Consider the following 21,663-nt stretch of genomic DNA (forward strand, 5'->3'; position numbering starts at 1 on the left):
TTTTACTGTAACCTCAAATAATGAAATGAAAGCATACATACTTAGATTTCTGTTAAATGCATTATGTTTGAGAAAAAGAAGATCTGAAAGTTGAGCCTCAAATTCAAGATCCTGAGCTCAGCTTCCACTGATGCTATTCAACACATAAAAATACACTTTCAGCACTGTTTTAGTTGGCAGTACCATCATCATTCCTGCATTCTGAAATTAGTACAAACAAGCAAACAATCAATGGCAAAGGAAAAAAAAAGGATGAACATGGAGTACTGAGAGCAGAACTAGGAGTCCAGAAACTGCTCTTAATACTAACTCTCCTTTCTTTCTTACCTACAGTACAGAGGCAGGAAATCTTCTCTATTTTAATTCTTATTTCTCTAACACTGGCATAATAAGACTACCCAAACACCTTGGTTTTTCTGAAGAAGAATGCAAAATGTCAGTACTACTTCAAGAGAAAAAAAGAACAATTGTCACATAATCCAAAGCTTCAAAATATTATTTATCACCTTAGAATCTTATAGAATTTTTAGATTTTGCCAGTCTATTTTGATTATTTCTCTTATTCCGTATCTTTTTTTGCGAGCTGAACTTCTGTAATGGCTTTCAAGAAAAAATTTTAAAGCAGTGATTTGTAAATGTTCTGCTAAGAAATCTAATTTTTGCAATTAAGAATGCAATACTATAGCTATTGATATCTTCTGATACAGAGACAGAATATGATTTGAAGAATTAAAATCTGTTATGTAAAAAACAGTAACAATAAAACGCCAGAGAAAAAAAGCTTGACACTAACTGCAAACAACTCAAAAAACAGGAAATCACTTCATTATTTTGGTAGGGTGATGAGATGACACAGAGATGACAATCCCCATTTTCCCTTGTGACCAAAAATGAGTTTTCAGTGTATAATGCTGACACTTGGGCATAGTCTATCAATTGCAATGGAGTCACCTTAATGCAGTCACCTGTCACACACACAGGAACACTGAAAAGAACCTGACAAAAGTAACATAAAATATGATCTTAGGTCAGATTACATTTCCTGTGAATATAAAAGCCAGTAAGCTTGTTTATGTTTTGTTATATTATTATGTTTTCTTATTCCAGCTATTCAATCTGAGACCGATCTGGCTGCATGCTTAAAGCTGGTACTTTGCATTGTACACTTCAAACACACAATCAGTTGTGTATTGGTGATACTATCCTATTTGCTTAAATTAGCCATGGGCTGAAGTGCTTTACTAGACCAGAAGCTAAAGCTTGAAGCCCTAACTGTCTTGACAGCATACTGTCCATGTTAGAGAACATTCTGAAAAGACTGTCTTTACTAGCTGAAAAAGTCATCAAAATGATGACTCCATAATAACATGAAAACAGTTATTATGGAGTTTACTGAGTGGATACATGCAATTTCTTTTGTTTTTCTTTCTTTTTCAAGATTACAGCAATTTCTTAATCTACTTCAGATTTCACCAAAGCACAGCAGTTAGATATAAAACAAGATCATGAGCTCACCATTATCATCGTGGGAATACTCTATTCCAGAAACCGTGCATCTTCGGAAAACCATCTTATTTTCAGTAAGTGTCCCAGTCTTGTCTGAAAAGATAAACTGCACCTGACCTAAGTCTTCTGTGATATTTAAAGCTCGGCACTGCAGCTGAGAGTCTGTTTCTTCATCATATAAATCTTTATCTTGATGAATAAAGTACACTTGGCAGATTTTAACTATTTCAATGGAAACATACAAAGAGATTGGAATCATAACCTAGAACACAGAAAAATAAAATGAATTAGGAGAAAACAGACTGAATTTGTAAAAATCTAATTTGGCAGTAGTCTAGAATGCAAAGAGGCTATGTACTTTAAATGTCTACTGTGAAGCTATCAGCACATTTGAAAACAGTCTATCTGCTGTATCAGATTAAGAAAACGTCACGAATTGCAAAGCTGAAATCCATTATTATGTCTGGAAGAGTGATTATCAAAACTTGGACAGAAATTGAACTTTTCTGGGCTAATAAGATGTGCTTGAAACTGGCCAGGAAAACATAACAAAGCAAAACAAAAAGACAGTGCAGTCAGAATCCTGTAAATGTGTTTTGCACTTGAAGAATAGAATGAATTTATTCTGCATAAATAATACACTGCTTACAAATTCCCTTAGCAGCAACAAGAAAACAGAATGAGATGTGTAAAGCTTTCCATAGGAATGATTTCTTTAGTCCTGGCATCTGCACTGCAGATTAAATGAATGAAGAAAAAAAATAATTTCTGAAGAAAGTGATAGGAGAAGTTTCTCCAGAAAAGATTTCCAGCTGTTTCTTGAGGTTTGTCAAAACTCCATGAAATATCTAATTTGCATCTCAGTTTTAGCCTGCAGATGTTTGTTCACACTGACACAGAGTTAAGAACCGCATTTTCTGGAAAGTGGTTAAAAATGTATATAACTTCTGTTCATGCCATACTCAAAGTGGTACCCCACATCTTTGATGTGTTTCACAGTGGGTGCATATGAAGCATGAAGCCTGTTTTCTTTCAGGTGAATCCTATCTCTTCCTACTTGTTTAAAATAAAATAGAACACCTGAGTCTTTTAGGGAAGGTTAGTTTTCAAGTGTTTTTCTTCTCCAAGGCCAATGTAGCCCTGAGACCTTACTGTGTGATCAGTGTGCTTGTTTTCAAAAAAATTTTCAATTTTCATCAGTGAATAGACCATTTACTTTCTTTCATTTAGATTTCTGTTTATATATTATCGCATTCTCTATATTTAAAATTTAAAGTGTCTAAATACATTTCTACTATTTGATTATCATCTCAGTGGTAGAAGGGGTACTACACACCCCACACACACATAGAAAATCATAAATACGGGTGGCATTTTGCACAACTTGGATACCTGAAAAACTATGATTGCTGTCAGAAATAAATACACTGAAGCTAGAACAGGAGACAAGTATTTGCCATCAGGTCCTGGAACATCAAAAACTGGTTTCTTCTTCTCACCGTATTGCCATACCCATAGGCCGTGACCTGCAGAAGAGTTGAAAGAGAGAAAAGTCTAAAGTAACTCCAAGATATAAAGGTATATAATATAAACTGGTCCTCAGAGAAGAGTTACATAGGAAATTAATACTTGTTTTCAACTATTCAGTATGACTTGAAAGAGATTCACAAAAACCTACTTTTTTTTTCCCAGTAGGATTTAGGGTTTAGGAAAGGCATTTGCCTGGTCCTAAGGACAGTATCTACGACTCACTTTTTGGATAAACTTTATCCAAATAAAGCAATCTGGCTAGTGTAAAACAGTAGTTCAGGCTAAGAGTAGCAGCAGAGCCAACAGCAGGGAAGCTGAGGAACTAAGAACAGAAAAAAAATTAAGCTTTGCTAGAAACCTTGTGTTATTGATCGTGATGATAGTTAAATAAATATAAGGATATTATTATTCTGGGAAAAATACACTCTTGTTAAATACAGAAGGTTGCCTTTTTAAGAAGAGTGCTAGGAATTGCAGCTAGTTTCTTCTGAGAGATGGAGGAGAGACTGAAAACAGATGTCTGATGTTTGTAAGGTTAAAATCAAGGATGAATTTCACCACCATAACAAGTATTCATATTATTTTAATTATGCATCAGAGAACAACAAAAGAGAAACAAAAGCCTATTTTAAAATTAATCTGTCAAGATTTTAAATTTGCCTTTACATCCTGATACAATAAAACAGCATTGAACTTCTGAAAAATACAAGCAATATTTAAGCCAATAAGGAAATTATTTTGTCTCAGTACTCCCAATATCCCCCTACTGATGGCTGTACTTCTATTCTTGATTGTACTCCCAAACCAAGAATGACCTACATCGTGACTTGTTTTATAAATATCTTGACTCAGATTTCCTCCATTTATAATGTCTCGATAGAAGATATCAGATTTGACTCTTAGAGAACACAGTTTTGCATGTGTGCAGCATCAGTCAGCTCTGGTTTTGAATCGCTCAATCGAATTTACTTCCAGCTGTGCATCATGGTTATCACCTCCTGCACTTTGCTTTGGCCCTCTGCTGGTGGTTTCTGTCCTTGGAGCAGAAGTGACAGAGTAGACAAGATGTGTCACCTGCTGTGTGCCCACCTATTCATATTTACACTCCCACAGCCCATTGTAGTCATGAAGCAACACAGCCTGCTGCTACTGTTTGGGACATCGCCTGTCCTGTGGTGGTGAATGGGACAGCTGCAAGCAGGGACTCCCTGCAATTAAGCCTGCCTTTAATTAAGGTACTGCAGCACTTCAACACAACCTCGAGGACAGGGCTCCCTCACACTGAGATGCTACACCAAAGTGTCATCAACTCAGCGGAAACAAATACGAGGACTGATTCACAGCTGGAAAAAACTCATCTTTAAGCACTATTTGACAATACCTGGAAAAAGGCATGCTGAGATTTATTAAAATGGCATAAGACTGTTATTAAACTACACTGTGGTTGTTAGGAAACATTCTAATGTTTCCGACGCATGACTCACACACAAACACAAGAGAACACACAAACGTTAGGGATATGGAATTCATATGCAATATATTAACAATCACTTTGGATGCCAGATAATAAGAAACTCATTTCCTTCTTACAAACAAGTTAAAAAAAAGCCTGAAGAGTATTAAGCTCAGTATTTCCTTAAACACTCCAGGAAGTCCAGAGGATCTTCTAATTGGATTTATGAAGATTTAGACATTTACGTATTTCTTCAGTTTCAAAGCTGCAGCCTTGAGTTAATAAATAGTACTGGGGAACAGCACTGTGCTAATTATGTTTACTCTCTGGTCATAAATTGATCTGTTGGCTGACTAAGGCATGTTATACTCTACCACCTGTAATTTTGAGGTCACTATAAGCCTATAAAGTGGCTTCTTTTGGACTTGTCATTTTTGGAAGTGATAGAATGTATGCATCTGGATCTCGGATATTAATGACTTACACTTGATTGAAACTAAGAATCCATTTAGACAATCCTGTGTATTAAAACATAATCATTTCAAGGAAGAAAATGTAATCAAAAAGCAGCTATATGGATTTTATGTTTCTGCAGATACACATGTTTTTGCTGAAGCTAAGCACGTGAATCTCAAGAGAGTCTGATAGTTAAGTTTCTATTTTTAAAGAGCACTTACCAATGGCAGAAAACAGACACATGATGAGAAGTATAAGGATACACCAAAGGACATCAGCATTCATCTGTCTTTCAAGCTTACTGCGCTTATAGCGAGGTCCATTATTATTTAACAAAGCTTTGGTCTCATGCCCTGCAAAAGCAATTGCATCAAATGATGTAATAGGGATTCCTGTCTGTATTTTAAGGAAACTATAAAAAGGCAAGTGTGCTTAGTCAGAAAGAAAAGCAATTTTTACCTGCATAGATTACAATTCCTACAACTTCTTCTGTATTTCTAATAGTACATCCACGTAACAAAAGATTTTCTTTGAACAGTCCATCCTTTTTTCCACTTTTATGTACACTGCAGAAAATTTAAAAGCAGAACAAAGCACAGCATGTCAAAACATTAAGCTTGTTAAATCATACTCTGTAATACAACAAGCCAAGGAAACATCTTCAGAGTTTAAAAAAAAAAAAAAGTTTTCTCAACCTGACGGTGAAATATTCCCTTAGATCTTCCTCCTGGGACAATCGTCTGGCAGACTTTGAAAACTGAGAATCCCTACCCAGGAATCCCAGACATGCAGCAGTGCAGCTGAGCACTACCAATGGCTCTGGCTAGGCTGTGGGATATGCAAATGTACTGGACAAACGTTCAGTAGATACGAAGGCCAAACCTACAGCAACTATACAGCCAGTTCTATGCTTTGAAAATGCATTAAACTTTTCGTGCATGTACAAATTCTGCTTGTGCAATCACTGTAAACTCAATCCATCTACGGAGCAGATGTGTAGTGCATAATGCTTACACAGCGTTCATACGCTTTTATCAAAGAAACATGGGGAAACTGGGAAAGGGCAAGGCTTCAGATACAGTGGCACTAAGATACTAAGAAAGACTGATAGTGTATATCAGTCAGTTTAGTGAAAAAGAAAGGAAAAAAATTCTGAGAGTTCATCAATAAGGGAGATTGCTTTCAGAAGTGTCTCGCTGTGTAAGAAAGATGAAATGGCATGCACTCTCATGACTGCATGCACCAAAGCGCATGAGAAAAGTGGAACAATGCTACATTTTCACTACAACTTCTTATTGTCTGCTCTGTATAGACTGACTCAAATTTCAGTTGACTGAGAACTGCAGAAAACAGCCTTATAAGAATTAACTGCTGAACAATAATAACAGCTATTAAAGCATAGTGTTAGAATGTTTTATTAGGTAAGAAAGACAAACCTAATAATCATTTCAGACCTCTTCTGCATGAATAAAATGTAATTTAACAGTAGTATACTAATGCCTCAGAGCAGATGAAAGCAATCTGAAATGTGTTCTGCCCCTGCAGAGTATCATAATCATCACACTTCCAAATTCTAAAAAATCCAACAGCAATAGGAAACTAATAAAAGCTCAGAGTTTAAGAGAAATCCTGGAAAACCCCAATGTGTTATGCTTAAATTAACAGTGTTATAACACCAAACTTTATGGCTACCTGGTTTTGAATACTTAAAATAGCGTCCCCTGAAATCTGCAATCTATCTTAAAACTGTGACTTCTACAAAAAAGTGGATTTCATAAGGAGAAAACTTCTGCTTAGCCCAACCTCCCCATGGGCTTCATGTATGAGAAGAGGTTTTGTTCAGCAAATATCTGTAACTCACTGTTTCACCTTTTGCCAAGAGAGCTTTAAAAATTGGGGGCTGCTGTATGTCAATAGATACAAATACTGACTACCAGATGGCGAACTATCCACATTTTGCTGGACTTGTACCATGGGGAATAATTTTGTAATGAATGCATAGTGCACAAAATACACTATTACTGGGATTCTGCCATTTGCTCTTCAAGATGGAACCGTGCTTTAGCCTTCCTTCCTCATAAATGGATGTTAGTTTGAGTTCCCAATTCAGTTTCCAAATCACACTTATGACTTCTTTTCATAAATGGACTTGATAAAGACAAATGTACTTAGGAAGCAATAGCTTTGGCTTATGATTTTATAGCCTTCATCGGTTCTTTACACTTATTGACTGTAACAGTGGACTGTGATAGGCATACTGCAGACAGCATGATTACTTGTGTGCTTGTTCTATACAATTAGATAGTTGTTCTTGCTTATCTTGTACCACATCTGATCCTGCTGAAGTTAACCCTGAGGTGCCAAGACCTGCCAACCTTCACTCACTGAACCTTCTCACCACAGCCCATCCTCACATGCACCTTGCACTGCTTTTTATGTTCTCATATCCACATGAAGTTGACCAAATCACCTGTTCTTTAAGAAACATGGATGAAATCAATGTGCTGTTGTAGAAATAACTCTCCTGGTTTAACACGGGAACTCAAATACAACCTGAGGACAGCTCACATCAGCCTTCTGTTATGTTTTCCCTTGGAACTTAGCCAGCGCTAAATAGCAAGGTGACCTATCAATCCTGTATTCAGAAGACAGTATTTTCTTTCCTTCCCTCGTGTCTCAGATTTCTTACAAAGCAAGTAGTGGAGCTGTTTGCTTTCCAGTACTTGAGAATCACAAAGAAAACACTCTGCAGTCTTCAAGGTGGCCTCAGTGTCACCATTGAAAAGAACCTTCCTGACTCTCAGTATTGACTGAAATGTATTCTCATGGACTTTGTACCACTAGAGTTTGTCAGAGAGACACTGACATGTACAGTAATGTATTTTTTTATTTAAAAGATTGTAATGTGATTTTCAATTATTTTGGCTTTGCAAACTCAGGTCAAGCTTTGAAACACAAATGCAGGCATTGCACTCTACAACTACCTGAAGGGAGGTTGTGATGAGGAGGGGTTTGGCCTCTTCTCCCAGGCAACAAGCAGGACCTGGGGAAATGGCCGCAAGTTGAACCAGAGGAGGTTTAGGTTGGACATGAAGAAAAACTTTTTCTCTCAGAGGGTGGTCAGGCACTGGAATGGCTGCCCAGGGAGGTGGTGGAGTCACCGTCCCTGGCTGTGTTCAAGAGGCGCCTGGATGAGGAGCTACGAGATATGGTTTAGTTTGTGATAGCAATAGTAATCAGAAGATTGTTGGACTAGATGATCTTACAGGTCATTTCCAACCTTGATATTCTATGATTCTATGATTCCTATTATTGCTAGTATTTTTACTTCCCACATTCACTTTGGAACTTTCCAAGCAAATCTTTTGATACTGAATGGTTAGATACAGATTTCTGTACTTTTCTTACAAAAAAGCCTTTTACCTTTCAGAGAAAAGCTGAGAAGCTGGAATGCAAACTATGACTTCCCCTTTTCCCTTGCACATATACACATAAGAAAGGTAGGAACAAGATTTTAAGGCCAATTTTGTTATTTTTGGAAGCCAGTACAGAATTTTTGAATTTTTGCCGTGCATACTGTACATACTCTGGCTAGACCCAAGCAGGCAGAGGTCATGTCAGGTTTTACACTATTCTTTTTACCCAGAAGATTCCTTACAGAGTAAATACGCTTGGGATATGCAAGGGTGCAGAAACAGCAGGGAAGAACTGAAGCAAGCACTTAAGAACAGGCAGTCTCCCTGCTCATCTGCACACCCGGAGTGTGATCAGTGCAGGTCATGTCAATGTCACTAAAGAAGTTATATGTAGTAATGTGTATGATACTATTTTGTAGACGTAGGATAGGGCCAGGTCTGTCTCAATGCATTTTGCAGTATTTTTCTTGGTTTGTATTATCGTATCTTTTCTCACTATGAGATGTCAGTGCTACACTGCTTATCTATAATGATCACAGTTCAGAATTCTTACAATATGCACACTCAAACATTTCTATTCCTCTAAAAAATTGTCAACGTAGACATTACAACTATATTTTATATTTCAAACAGGAAAAGATGACAGACTTCTTTAAAAATAGAAACCTACTGTGCTCACAGCATCCTTATTTAAATAGCCTAGTAGCATTTCTTTTCAGCTGAGATACTTTCAACTAGGAGCTATCTGAATCTGTCTTTCAAGCAGTCACCACTGGTAAGATTTTGAATTAAGATCTGATTTTGACACGGCAATTACATGCCTCAATTTAGATGTGCTAATTACTATTCATCTTGCTAACATGAAATATAGCCATGATTTCATGATGCTAATGAAGAAAATCAAGAACAGAAGGGAAAAAAAAACCCCTCTCCATTGACAAACTTGGAGTCTGAGCGTTTATTTGTTGACAGTTGGTCTCTCTTCCCTTCAAATGTCCCGTGGACCTTTAGTTGTAAATGTTTTGGAGCATAGTTGATGAGACCTGGAAATCATCTTATGCTTTCTGTCAGATTCACAAATGATATCTTGACTTTTTGTTGTGTATTTGTTAAACAGCCTTCCAGAATATTCTGTGGTGCTACTTGCTACATAACTCAGCTCTGTAACTTACATGATACTGAACTTTTTCACAAGGAGTACATAAATAAATACATAATTGAAGACAAATTTATGCGTACCTTCTACAGCATTCCACCTCTGTTCAGACCTAATGAAAGATATCCTAGTCCACGGACTAGGTGATCTTTAAAGGTGTCTTTCAATCCCAACCATTCTATGATCTTACGCTCAGTATTTGGGAACTGAGATTCAAACACAAGAAGTGTGAAAGATAAGCTGCCAAACTTTCCATTTCCATATCTGGAAATGTCATTTCTGGAGTACAGCAGGCTCTCTATTAATGTAGACAGTTCCACACTCTCACACAGTAATGTCTAATACTAAACTTTTATCTTTACATGTACTGTAGCGCACTGTGCTGTTAAATAAAGGAAAGCATTTTCCCACACTACAACTTGACGCAGTTTTGAAAAAGCTAGCCTGATTCACACCAGTTGACAGTACATCCTACACAATTTGTGACATCTGAGAGTAGTAACTGAGCTGGTAAATTGCATCATTATTAAAAACTCCCTAAGCCCCAGCAATTTTCAATCCTTATACCATTTACGCAATTCAATACTGCTCATCACTCCTAATCCAGATGATAAATTACGGTATTCTATAAAAGAATTAGTGTCTGTTTAGCTCTTTTAATTAAAATGTAGACCAAAAAACCCCAAAATATTCCTAGGATTTCATGTTGCATGAAGTTAATGACTCTAGAAAAACACAAGAGTGCATCTCTTAAGTCACCGCTAGTGCTGGTGTGTCCACACACTACAGTCCAGGCTACATTAGAAGGAAAGCACTGTGTACATACTAAAACATTTCTCACTTGTTTCTGAGCAGAACAAATTGGCCAGGGATGAGCACCCAGTTAATGCAGCTCTGTTTGTTTAGAATTGTTAAGTGGTTGTACGTGACTCTGCATGGTAATGCACAAGTATGCTCATAGTATGAGCCAATTGTTTTATTTGGTCTGAATGAGGAAAGGAATATTGCCATAGCTGGACAAATATCAGTTTCACTCAATTTTCCTCAATGACGCTCATATTAAAAGAAACATCAAACAGACAAATCTTCATAAAAAGAGAGTAAAACATTGTGCTTGTTTATAGGCTCTCTTGGACTCTTGGAGTGCTTTTCTATTTCCTACAACTTCCAAATTGACTTATTTTTATCTATGGGGAGAGGGAAAGGGAGAAGAGTGGCTGCAACTACACTGCTTCATACACTCATTCTGGAGTGTAAACTGATTCTAGAGTATAACCCAATCAAAGCTAATAACTACACCACCTCCCTCAGAGGAGAGGTCATTCAGTAGTGACAATGACACAGCTTATATAACACAGACCAAACCAAAACAGCATGTATTTTGTTCTGTATTAGAGGAAGGGAGTGTATACCAAAGGATATTACATGAAATACTCACATGGAACCTCGAAACCTACTTAAGTCGTTGTTAGGATTCTCACATTCAATGACACTGGTGAACTTCAAGGGGTCAAATTCTGAGTCCTGAAATAAAAGAAGTATTAATTACTTATTGCAAAGACTTGTAAATTATATCCAGAATCACTTTCTTAAATAGCTTTCTCAATATCTTTAAGTCCAGTTTTTTTCCAAAGGCAGTCAGATTAATGACAGTGATCACAGGCACTGAAAATCAAAGGGATATGAGGAACACCAAACTTCCGCAGGCACTTTGCAAAGTCTCTCTTACTTTTTTATGAAAGAGTATGGGCTTCTAAGGGTACTGTTATTATTGCTTTACAGCAATAATAAATAAATTAATCTACTACAGTAAATTAGACACATATAACAAAATAACTATTTACTAATTAACACTTAAAACCTTGGCTCTCTAGCTCATTAGTCTGAAGCTGGTATTTTTGCTGACTGTAGATTTATTTTCCTGTAGGCAACACCTTGTTGTATTGGAGTTAAAACATCCTATCACAGCATAATGATTTGATTTTATTAAATAAAAATCAAAATTCTTTGACAGATTAAATAGACCACACAGTTAAATGAGAGATGCCTGGTTCAGCTGCTGGGACATCTGTTTGTCTCCAGAAATGCAGACTGCCATTAGGAAACTGCTTTGCCCACCCTCTGAATGAAAGAATCAATTATGAATCATCATTTTATTCAACTTTCAGTTGATAACACTGCAAATATTATGTTTTATAATGGTTTCGCTGAGCAGCGGTAGACTCCAACTACTACCTTTTAGATTACTTTATAGGAAGGGCTTCCTGAGAAATAGTAATCAAAAGACAAAAGTTTCAGCTCTCTTTTCAGCTTCTCTAAAATGCACAGGTTTCTGAAATATGTATACATTTTTAATATTGGTTTTATTTAGAAGAAGTAAAAGAAGCTATTTGTAAGTAATAAATAAGGGACCAGAGGATATGCTAGGATCACACTCAGTGGTGCTCTTTAAAAGGAGGTGAAGAATTTCACCAAATACCTTTGGAAGAAAGACCAACTTACAGTACATAGGAGACAATTCAGACTACCCAAATCTGACACTGTTGGAAACCTTTACTGTAATTTTGAGAAACAAGAGATGTTAAGTGAACTGGGAAGCTGGGCTGTCATTTTGAGATAGCTACAGCACACAAGAGTGAAGAATCTCTTTTATTTGCAAAATTGAACTTGTAAACAAGGGGAAAAAAGCAATAAAAACAGAGGGCAGCTTTGAGCAAAGAATAAAATTGCCATGCTGAGAATCAGACTTCCTAAATTATATCGAAGTTGGCAGTCAGGTACCTGAGACTTAGCAAGAAATCTAGATGATCTCCACACCAACTGTTGGTATTTAAGTTCATTGGATATTTCTCTTGGTCAGCCTTAAACTTCTCTAGGTGACTGAACTTTATTCTGGAAACGTTCAGTAGTATCTACTCCTATGGAGGCACCTGAACTTCTATTAGACTTTAGAATAGAGCAGAACCCATAAAGCTGCATGTTCACCTCCTTTGAGCCTTATTCCTCAGCTACTAAAGCTATTAGTAGTCCCAAGGAAAGAACTGTTTGGAACACATAATGTGAAGCTTCCAGGTCTCAGCATCTGTTACCACATCTCTTAACCCGTGCACTACTTGTGTCTTTGCCTTCTGCTCTGTAAGGTGCACATCTATAGATGATGCACCATCACCAAAGTATGGGAAAAATAATCTACAATTACTGCTAAAAGTCCTTCAGTAATGAACTCTCTCTTTCTTTAAGTACTGTGGTAAAGAAGAACCAACACGATAGATTAAATAGCATTTGCAAATTGGAGGGGAAGAATAGACTGGAAAGGGAAGCATGACTGTCTTTTTGTTAAAATACACACACTGATAGAAGTGTTTGTTCCTTTAGCACAAATTTTCATTCAGCAGTCCTAAAACAAGAAAAGAAAGAAATCTTAACACCTTTGCTGGATGTCTCTGAGAGAATCCTGGAGACACTTTATAACAAAAAAACAGTGTAATCAAATGCAACCTTTCTCTGGCTGCTAAACTCATCACAGACATTGCATGCCTTTCTATGCCATACAGATGTATTAACATTCACTTTTACAGCTGAACTTCCGTTTTGCTATGAATTCATGTCAGCAAAGCCAACAACTTTACAAATAAGAAAAAAATCTGCTTAGAAACTAGAGATAAGGTCTTCACAAACTAAAAAAAAAAAAAGAAGGAAGGATCTTGAAGATCTCTCCCAAGATTATAGAGGACTAAACCTACCTGACCCCTATACCACTACGATGCAACATGCTCTTTCTCCTGTTTGTTAGGTTCTTTGTGTTTATGACTCAGTTTTGGAACAAAAAGTTCCCAAATCGTTAAATCTAACTGTGTATTTGTGTTCTGTTACAATTAACTTGAAATACGTGATTATGATCTTTAATCAGATAATATCCGGGAGGGGAAAAAATCCAATTAGAATAGTAGTTTACGTAAGGGAACAAAGCTGCTAAATTCTATTTGTTGCAAAGGCTCCTTAGCTTATTAATAAATCAAATAGCTGCAATTCTTCCATGTGAAATGAAAGTGTAGATTTACACTGTATATTCTAGCAACAGCAGTGTTTTGATGTGAAAATGCTTTTGGAAAATGAAAGAACAAATACGTTACACTGCCTGTGTGTGATCGCTTTTAGTGGTTATGAAGAAGCACAAAGCTAACATAAGATTTCACAGTGATCAAAGTTCTGTTCTTCTTTATATTGATATCCACACTTCAGTAACAAACAAAACATAAACTGTGATAATATTCTAATAATACTCAAAAGCTGTGGGAAGCTGCAGCTAGAAGGAAGTTAAAACAAAAACGCTGTTTTTCTAGTGCATGAAACATGATTTCTGTTGTTTTCTAGGTAAAAGTACATGCAAAAAAAAGAAACTCTCCACTAGTACCTTTAATTTTTCTCTGTTAAGACACAGACTACATGATCAAAACATGGTCTAAAACAGCACTTCCCGAAATCTTTGTGCAGTGGTTATCTCCTGTGCTAGATTTTCAAGTGTTTTACTTCCCACATACAGAACTGGTTGGTATTAAACCTGCCACATCGTGAAGAGAATGCAGAGTTCCAAGATTAGCCAGATTGGTATCTGAACTCAGGCTTTCCAGCACCTAGTTTCCGTAAAAATTTGACTTATTTGTCTCCAAGTAGACATATAACATCAGGCCACTCACAAAAAGCAGCCGGAGGTGATTTTTTTCTTTTTTAGCATACACGTTATACAGTGTGTACACCTATGTACCTTTGCATGTCTGCCAGGCTTGTGCCTTGTGGGCTTTTGATTTGAACAACTGACTTTCTGGTTGAAATAAATCTGAGAGATTTGCTGACTGCACATAACTTTGTCCCAGAGTTTCACACAAAATTTTTGGATAGCAAGGGCTAGGCCTAAATTATCACAGAATGATTAAGGTTGGAAAAAATCACTAGGAGCACCCAGTCCAACCATCAGCCCACCCCCACCATGCCCACTGCCCATGTCCCTCAGTGCCACATCCACACGGTTCTTGAACATCTTCAGGGATGGTGATTGCACCACCTCCCTGGGCAGCCTGTGCCACTGCATCACCACTCCTTCTGAGAAGAAACTGTTCCAGAACCTTCCCTAGCAAAACTTAAGGCCATTATGTTCATGTCAGTAAAATTTTTCTCTTGAACAATTTGTACTTCTTTATATTCTCGTATTCTGCTAGAATATCAATCTACATTAATACCATTATTTCTATGGGTAAGCCCCATAAACCACAAGTAAGGCAAAACATCTTGCTTATCCTTTAAGCAGAGTTCCTGCTATAGGTAGGGCTTAATTCAGGGCACAAACTGATGGTCATTAGGACATTACAGAAAAGTATGTTTGAAAGAATACATGAAGATCATTAGAAAAACAAAGCCTGAAAGGACTAGAAATGTTTATACTAATTTATGTGAGTGTCAACTCAGAGAAAAGAAGACAACATGAGCACCACACATTCCAAAGTCTAAGTAAAGCCAAATACATTAAATTACTCTAAAGGAAAAAAGAAACAGCAACCAGTACTCAAAAAAGTTTTTAAACCTGTGTTAATGCTCAAAGGTTGCATGCAATCATATTCCCTCCAGTCCAATCAAATACTCTTGAAACTGTGGAAGATCTTCAGTATGAGAGACAGATGACATTTAGGAGCCAAGAAATGCAGTTTTGTCTTGCATGAAGCCAAAAAGGGAATCCTTGTTTTCTTTTCATTTGAGGAAATAGGACCAATGTAAACTTCTCTGCCCACGCTGTTCATGCTATCTTAGCACTTGCAGATTCATGAAAAAAAAAACACATTAATTTCACTCTTTTCCAAATGTTAGGTATTGCTCCTGCTTTTTTTGACACAACACACACACAGTTCCAAGTATCATTCATCTGGGCTCCAATTTTGTTCTCTGTTGTCTTCCAGGCTGACGCTGTTCCTTACGTTGGGTTCTAATTTCACATCACCATCACGGTGTGACAGCAATATCACCCTGCAACAGGGCTCCAAGATGTACCAGCTGCACGCTGACAAGAGTATGCAAAGTTTTTTGAAACACTGAACACAAGAAATGTGTCTGCTTGCCTTTGCTCTGGTGAATGCAAGGAATAGCTGGATGGCTGGTAAAAAATATCTTAAAAACTGGATGATCACAGGCCTGTTCATGGGGGATTATGAGATGAAATTGGTGTCAGGCCTCATACAATAATGTGTGGAACCCAGGAAACTGTTACTGTGACTATCACAGTACAATGCAATTCTGCTTGCACAGGTAAATCGTGATTAGGTTTTGAAATATGTGAAACAGGTTTCAATCATTTCTTTCCATATGGCTTGAGAGTTCCAGAAATATAGAAATTAATAAGTACATTATTTTGTCACTTACAAATGCACGTTCACACATATCCCCACATCATGGCTGTTTATATCCTGTACTACAAAGCTTTCAGTGACTACAGATTATCCACTTCACCCAACCAACAAGAATTCTTTCGTTTTGAAAACGGGAGAACAAAGTGATGGAGAAGGTATTTCAGAAGAATGAAGACCACCTTTCTTAATTCTTCTGCCATATCACGGCATACCAAAAAGAAAAAGAAAAAAAAAAAAGAAAAAGAAAAAAAAAAAAGAAAAAGAAAAAAAAAGAATAGATTTAACATAGTTAAGAAACTGATTTTCATCCAATGCTTGACTTCACATTTTGACTTTGCCAAAGTAGCCTCAGTTCATCACCTTTCCTTCAAAAAGTGCTGACATTTTAGTAACTTGTAAGCATTTCTGAAAGGTTGAAACTTGTCAAAAGGACACAAAATGGTATTTATATTAGTTACTCAGGGATATATTTATGTAGTTGGGGATTCCACATAATGTATTTAATTTCTTCAGGAATCTTCTTGCTAGGTAGACACCTAGTGCCCTGCCCATAAATCTCACTCCTTGAAATTTCTTAACACTTAAAAGAATTCATTTCTACTCTGAATTCGGTAATGGAAAAGCTTGTTTTCCTTATGTAAGTAGACTTAGTCAGATTGCAAAAATCTGTTAAATACTGATTCCTTCAAAGCTGAATTTCGAATTAAAGTTCATTTAAACAGCAGATGTAAGGGGTTTTGTGACTAGGCTTTAACAATGTTCTACTGAAACCTATTAAGCCTGATAAGGAGTTCCATTTAAAACAATAAGGTAGGTCTACAATAATTGGGATGTGTCTCTGGGGGAAGCACAAATGCACAAAGGAGAGGAAAACATATGGGAAAGCTAAAGGAAAGGTGTTTTTTTTAAAAAATTTTCTTAAAACAAGCCACTGTCCCTTATCTCTCTGGTGACTGTTGATATACCATTCTGTGAAAAGCTTATATCCTAACAAGGCAAAGTGTTGAGGGCAAGAAAATGTTACAATGCCTATTTTACAGAGTGAGAAACGAATAGGTAGACAGATCCAGTAATTACAGGCTTCTGTCTCAGAAAAAGGCAATGGAATTTAGCTCTCTCCATCATGACTTTGGAGCTGTGAGATCATTCTGAATCTCCACATTGAAATGTCAGCCCTTCCAGCACTGCTGGCAACCTCGCAAAACTGTCAGAGCTCAAGAAGCAAAACATGCTGCTCTGCCAAATGAGTTAGTTCGACAATTATGGTGTTGAAACAACACATTCCCCTTCGTTAAATGTGTGCTGCACAGGAGATTTAATGGCCTGTTAGTAATAGTAATAATGCACAGTTATTAAAAGATTTTCCTTTATTAATCTGCCCTACTTTACTGCTGCAGAAACCAGAGTTTGATGTTCGGTCCTTCCTTCCAGTAGGACAGCACGTGAACATCAGGATGCCCTTGGATGACAGTGTCAACTACTTTTTTTTATTATCATATTCTATTTATTTGCTAGGGTATGGAACTTATCCAGACTTTCCCCCACAGTACAGTTGCTGGATAAGGGCTCTGGGGTATACGTCTGGAGGAAACAAGAAGGGAGAAATGGAGTGATGGGGACAACTCAGAGGAAATATTTAACATACAGTGATCTGCCACAGGCAGAAGAAAATAGGTTTCCCGTTTAAAAGCTTGTAAGTGCAATGAGAATGCATCTCCTCAATGCATCAGTTCATCCCAGTACTGTTTTATTTAGTAGTATCCTGCATTTACGCTATAAAACTAATCTGACCTTTTATTAACATGCATTTGGAATTACATATTGATTTTACATATCCAAACCATGCAGACTGTTTATATACTAGAACACTGAAATGTTTTAACGTCAAAACTGCATTAGTCATTGGCAGAGTTTATCTGTGCCACTAATTCACAAGAAAAGGAAGAAGCAGTTTGATCTATGCTATTTAGGAACTAAACAGATCCAGCTGTACATCAGAATTTAATAGTTTAGTTTTCCACACTGACAACTTCTATAACTGTTTTTTTTCAGTAGTATTTGTTTAAATGGAACAGAGATGTTCAGTATTTAGGAACACTGAAACAGCAGAGCAAGGCAAACATATGCTAGGGGGTTGATCTTCCTCTTGCTGACTTAATTAAGTTTTCCCCTTTGCAGAAAATAGCATGAGGGAACAGCACAATAGTCAGTCTGCAGTGAAAGAAATGCGTTGCTAATAAGGTATTAGGAAGACCTTGTATGTACATGCAGCCCAGAAGGCCAACTGTATCCTGGGCTGCATCAAAAGAGGGGTGACCAGCAGGGAGAGGGAGGTAATTGTCTCCCTTTACTTTGCTCTTGCGAGGCCCCCTCTTGAGTACTGCATTCAGTTCTGGGGCCCCGATAACAAGGATGTGGAACTGCTGGATGGGCTTCAAGGACTATGAAGATGATCAAAGGCTTGGAGCACCTCTCATATGGAGGCAGACTGAGGGAGTTAGACATTCAGCCTGGTGAAAATAAGTCTATGGGGAGACCTCATTATGGCCTTCCAATACTCAAAGGGAGCTTGTAAGGAGGAGGAAAATCAGCTTTTTACATTAGACAGTGACAGGACAAGGGAAATGGATTTAAATTTAAATACAGGAGATTTAGATTAGATGTTAGGAAGAAATTGTTTACTCAAAGGGTGGTGAGGCACTGTAACAGGTTACCCAGAGAAGCTACAGATGACCCATCCCTGGAGGCATTCAAAGCCAGGGAAAAAGCAGTCCTAATGAACACAGACCTTTCATTTTGAATATTACAGGGCAGCATCCATGTTGGCACTGTTACAGTTTCGTCAGCCTTTCCACGTGTGTCTTCAGCAAGCAGTTATATACCCGAGAAACATATCAGGCTGGTTGCTGGCATGCTGTCTGCACTTCGAATTTTGTCTTGTAGGAACGTCTTTCATCTCTCACCTTCATCTTCTCTCCATATGCAAACAGCACTGAGAATGCACCTTCTCCACTTCACCCTGGCTGTTTCACTACATTCCCCATGGCCCTGCTGAGGGGCTGGGTGTCAGAATGGGAAGATTAACAGCTGCTCCAGGAGCAGCAAGGCTGTGGCTGACATGTATATGCATGACGGAAGCTGGGAGAACTACACAGCACTTCAGGCAAGAGCTTTGCTTTCTGCTCTGTGCTCGTCTATTATCCATTCTACTGATCAAACTCCTTTTTGATCAACACGTTCAAGACTGCAGAACCAAAGGGAAACACACAAGTGCACCTCTTCATGAACTCAAGGAATTCAATGGGTGATTTATTTAGATGCCAACTGGTCGTACAGTTTTTATGAAAAGAAATTCATGATGGCCTTGAAACCTGCAAAATGGGACAGCAGAGCTGGGAAATGGTCTGAGGGGGATGAACATGAACCACATGGGTAGAGATTAAGGTTCAGTTCTCCATTCAGGGCTCCAGCCAGCCTCATGCTTCGGCACACACAGTGGTTAGGAAGGTCCTGTTTGGTCTTCTCTTCACTGACTCCGTGTGTGTCATTAAGTAAGCATGGACCTAAAGTGTACATGAATGCCAGCTGCTGGCTAAGAGAACAACAGAACAGAAGAGCCCCTCACTCTCATATAATCATCTTACACTGGCTATCTTCTCTGGTTCCTTATGGAAATACTCATGATTACAAACATTCAATAAAGATGTAGAAGTGCAACCAATGAGAAAAAATGTCAGAAGTAAGACAACAGGGAGATAGAACATAAATAAATATGTTTCTTTGTGTATCTTTCTTCTTCCATGATACTATAGAGTCATAGAATCGTTTGAGTTTGAAGGGACCCTTAAAGGTCATCTAGTCCAACCCCCCTGCAGTGAGATGGGACACCTACAACTATGTCAGGTTGCTCAGAGCCTTATCCAGGCTGATACAGAAAGTCTCCAGGGACAGGGCATCCACCACCTCTCTGGGCAACCTGCGTCAATGCCTCACCACCTTTATAGTAAAACAGTTCTTTCTTATATCCAATCTAAATCTCCCCTCTTTTAATTTGAAACCATTTCCACTTGTCCTATTATGAGACACCACCTTTGAAATCTTAATCAACAATTTCTGAACCAGGTTTTTGTTGAGCAGCAGGGCTTAATGCCATTTGGTTTCTGTTGCTTAAGAGCTGACATGATCCGCCTCTGTGTTTTTAACAGTAGGACAAAGTCATTTTTGTCCCTTTCTGTTACACTGCAACAGCCTGTAAGTTGGATCTCTGTGACTGTGGCCATACAGGCCATGTTGCTATACAGGTGTACAAGCATACTTAGCCATCTGGGATATGGTTTTGAATCTGCTAATCAGGCCAAAAATAAGAAGCAAAGAAGCTTGAAAAAGTTAACTGGGGGCTGGCAAATGTTCATGACAACTTACATTGGGCTTTTTAACCATGCTGTATGTGAAACATAAAAATCTCTTCCTTTTAGAAGGCAAAAGAATAAGTGTTCTCTTATATAGAACACTCCATTACCATGTCATTAAGAAAGCTGAATTAACAGCTTAGCACTGCTGTCTGTAAATCAACATGCACTACTGATGCTTCTAAGTCAAAAACAAATAGAAGTACAAGCACAATAACTCTGTATGGAGAACAGTATCAACTCAAGTCATGTACCTACAAAAAAGTCATATGCTAAGTGTTGTAACAGAGTTGTACAGAGTTGTAATAGAGCTTGAAAGTATGAACCTGAGTATAACTAATGAATGGAAATGTTTGCAGATTTCTTGAAATAACAGTTCCCATGTAAAATAACTTCCCGTGTAAATAACATTTTATGTAAATATCTACAGCTTTCTGTGGCCTTATCAGTACTAAAACGTGTATAAGACTTGGGGGGGTAACAGGTGGAGAAAAGAGAAGTGGAATTGAGGTTCACATCCTAGATGTTGAGATAAATACAAGAGTTCCTCACTATGTTCCTCTGCCTTTTCTAGTAGAAAAGGAGACTCCTTCCTTACTTTGGTGCTAACAAAGGAAAGTGAGACCATACGATCGCTCCTGCAGTTACACATACCTCCATACTGTGAACCCTCCTGTTCTTAAAATAAGGCCTTTCTGTCTTTTCCTAATCATTGATACTGCCAACTGGGATTGTGCTTTCAGAGACAAATGTGGTAAGATATGCTTCCAGCTCAAAGCTCCTGACCCTAAAATCAAGAGTTCTCAGCATTACATTACAAAATCTAATTTCTGAGAACAGGTATTCCAGATATTTCCCATGCTCAGCTGAGATGCCAATGTATGGCAAAGGAATAAACAGTTCCAAAAATAAACTTGTTTAGTAAAACCGAATTAGGCTGGGGGATCGGGAAAGTCATGAGAAAGCAATATAAATAAAGACGAGTTTAATGGGAAAACCTCTTCTTAGATTGCTTTAAGTGCAAACGTTTACTTCTCTCTAGTAGGAAACAGTACAGCACATTTCATTTTCTCTATATACGTGAAATTCTCTACCGCTTTCTAACACTTTTCTCAGAAACAGCACAATGAAGAGATGATGGACTAGTCATATGGAGCCATATCTTCCACCTCTTTTAGAGGTCAGTTGCAGCACAAGCACTGGCACAGTATGTTTCCTTATATGGTTTTACCACTGTTCCACCAGTGCTGGATTGATTGCCCGAGGAATGGGAGATCCCTTCAAACTTAGTTTCATACCTCAGCCCCTTTCACTCATATTTCAACAAAAAAACATAATCAAT

General features: G+C 37.7%; 1 protein-coding gene across 1 annotated transcript in view; it reads right to left on the reverse strand.

Moving 5' to 3' along the window:
* The window catches only part of ATP10A (ATPase phospholipid transporting 10A (putative)), a gene marked incomplete at both ends in the record, with an annotated part of 108,200 nt that overhangs the window by 34,817 nt on the left and 51,720 nt on the right, over positions 1 to 21,663 (reverse strand). The window contains 4 exons of the mRNA XM_079544341.1: positions 1,516 to 1,768; positions 2,899 to 3,032; positions 5,167 to 5,357; positions 10,956 to 11,041. Coding sequence (XP_079400467.1) covers positions 1,516 to 1,768; positions 2,899 to 3,032; positions 5,167 to 5,357; positions 10,956 to 11,041 — 664 coding nt within the window. The remainder of the gene's footprint in view (positions 1 to 1,515; positions 1,769 to 2,898; positions 3,033 to 5,166; positions 5,358 to 10,955; positions 11,042 to 21,663) is intronic.

Source organism: Tetrao urogallus (genome assembly GCF_951394365.1).
Source record: "Tetrao urogallus genome assembly, chromosome: 1".
Taxonomy (NCBI): domain Eukaryota; kingdom Metazoa; phylum Chordata; class Aves; order Galliformes; family Phasianidae; genus Tetrao; species Tetrao urogallus.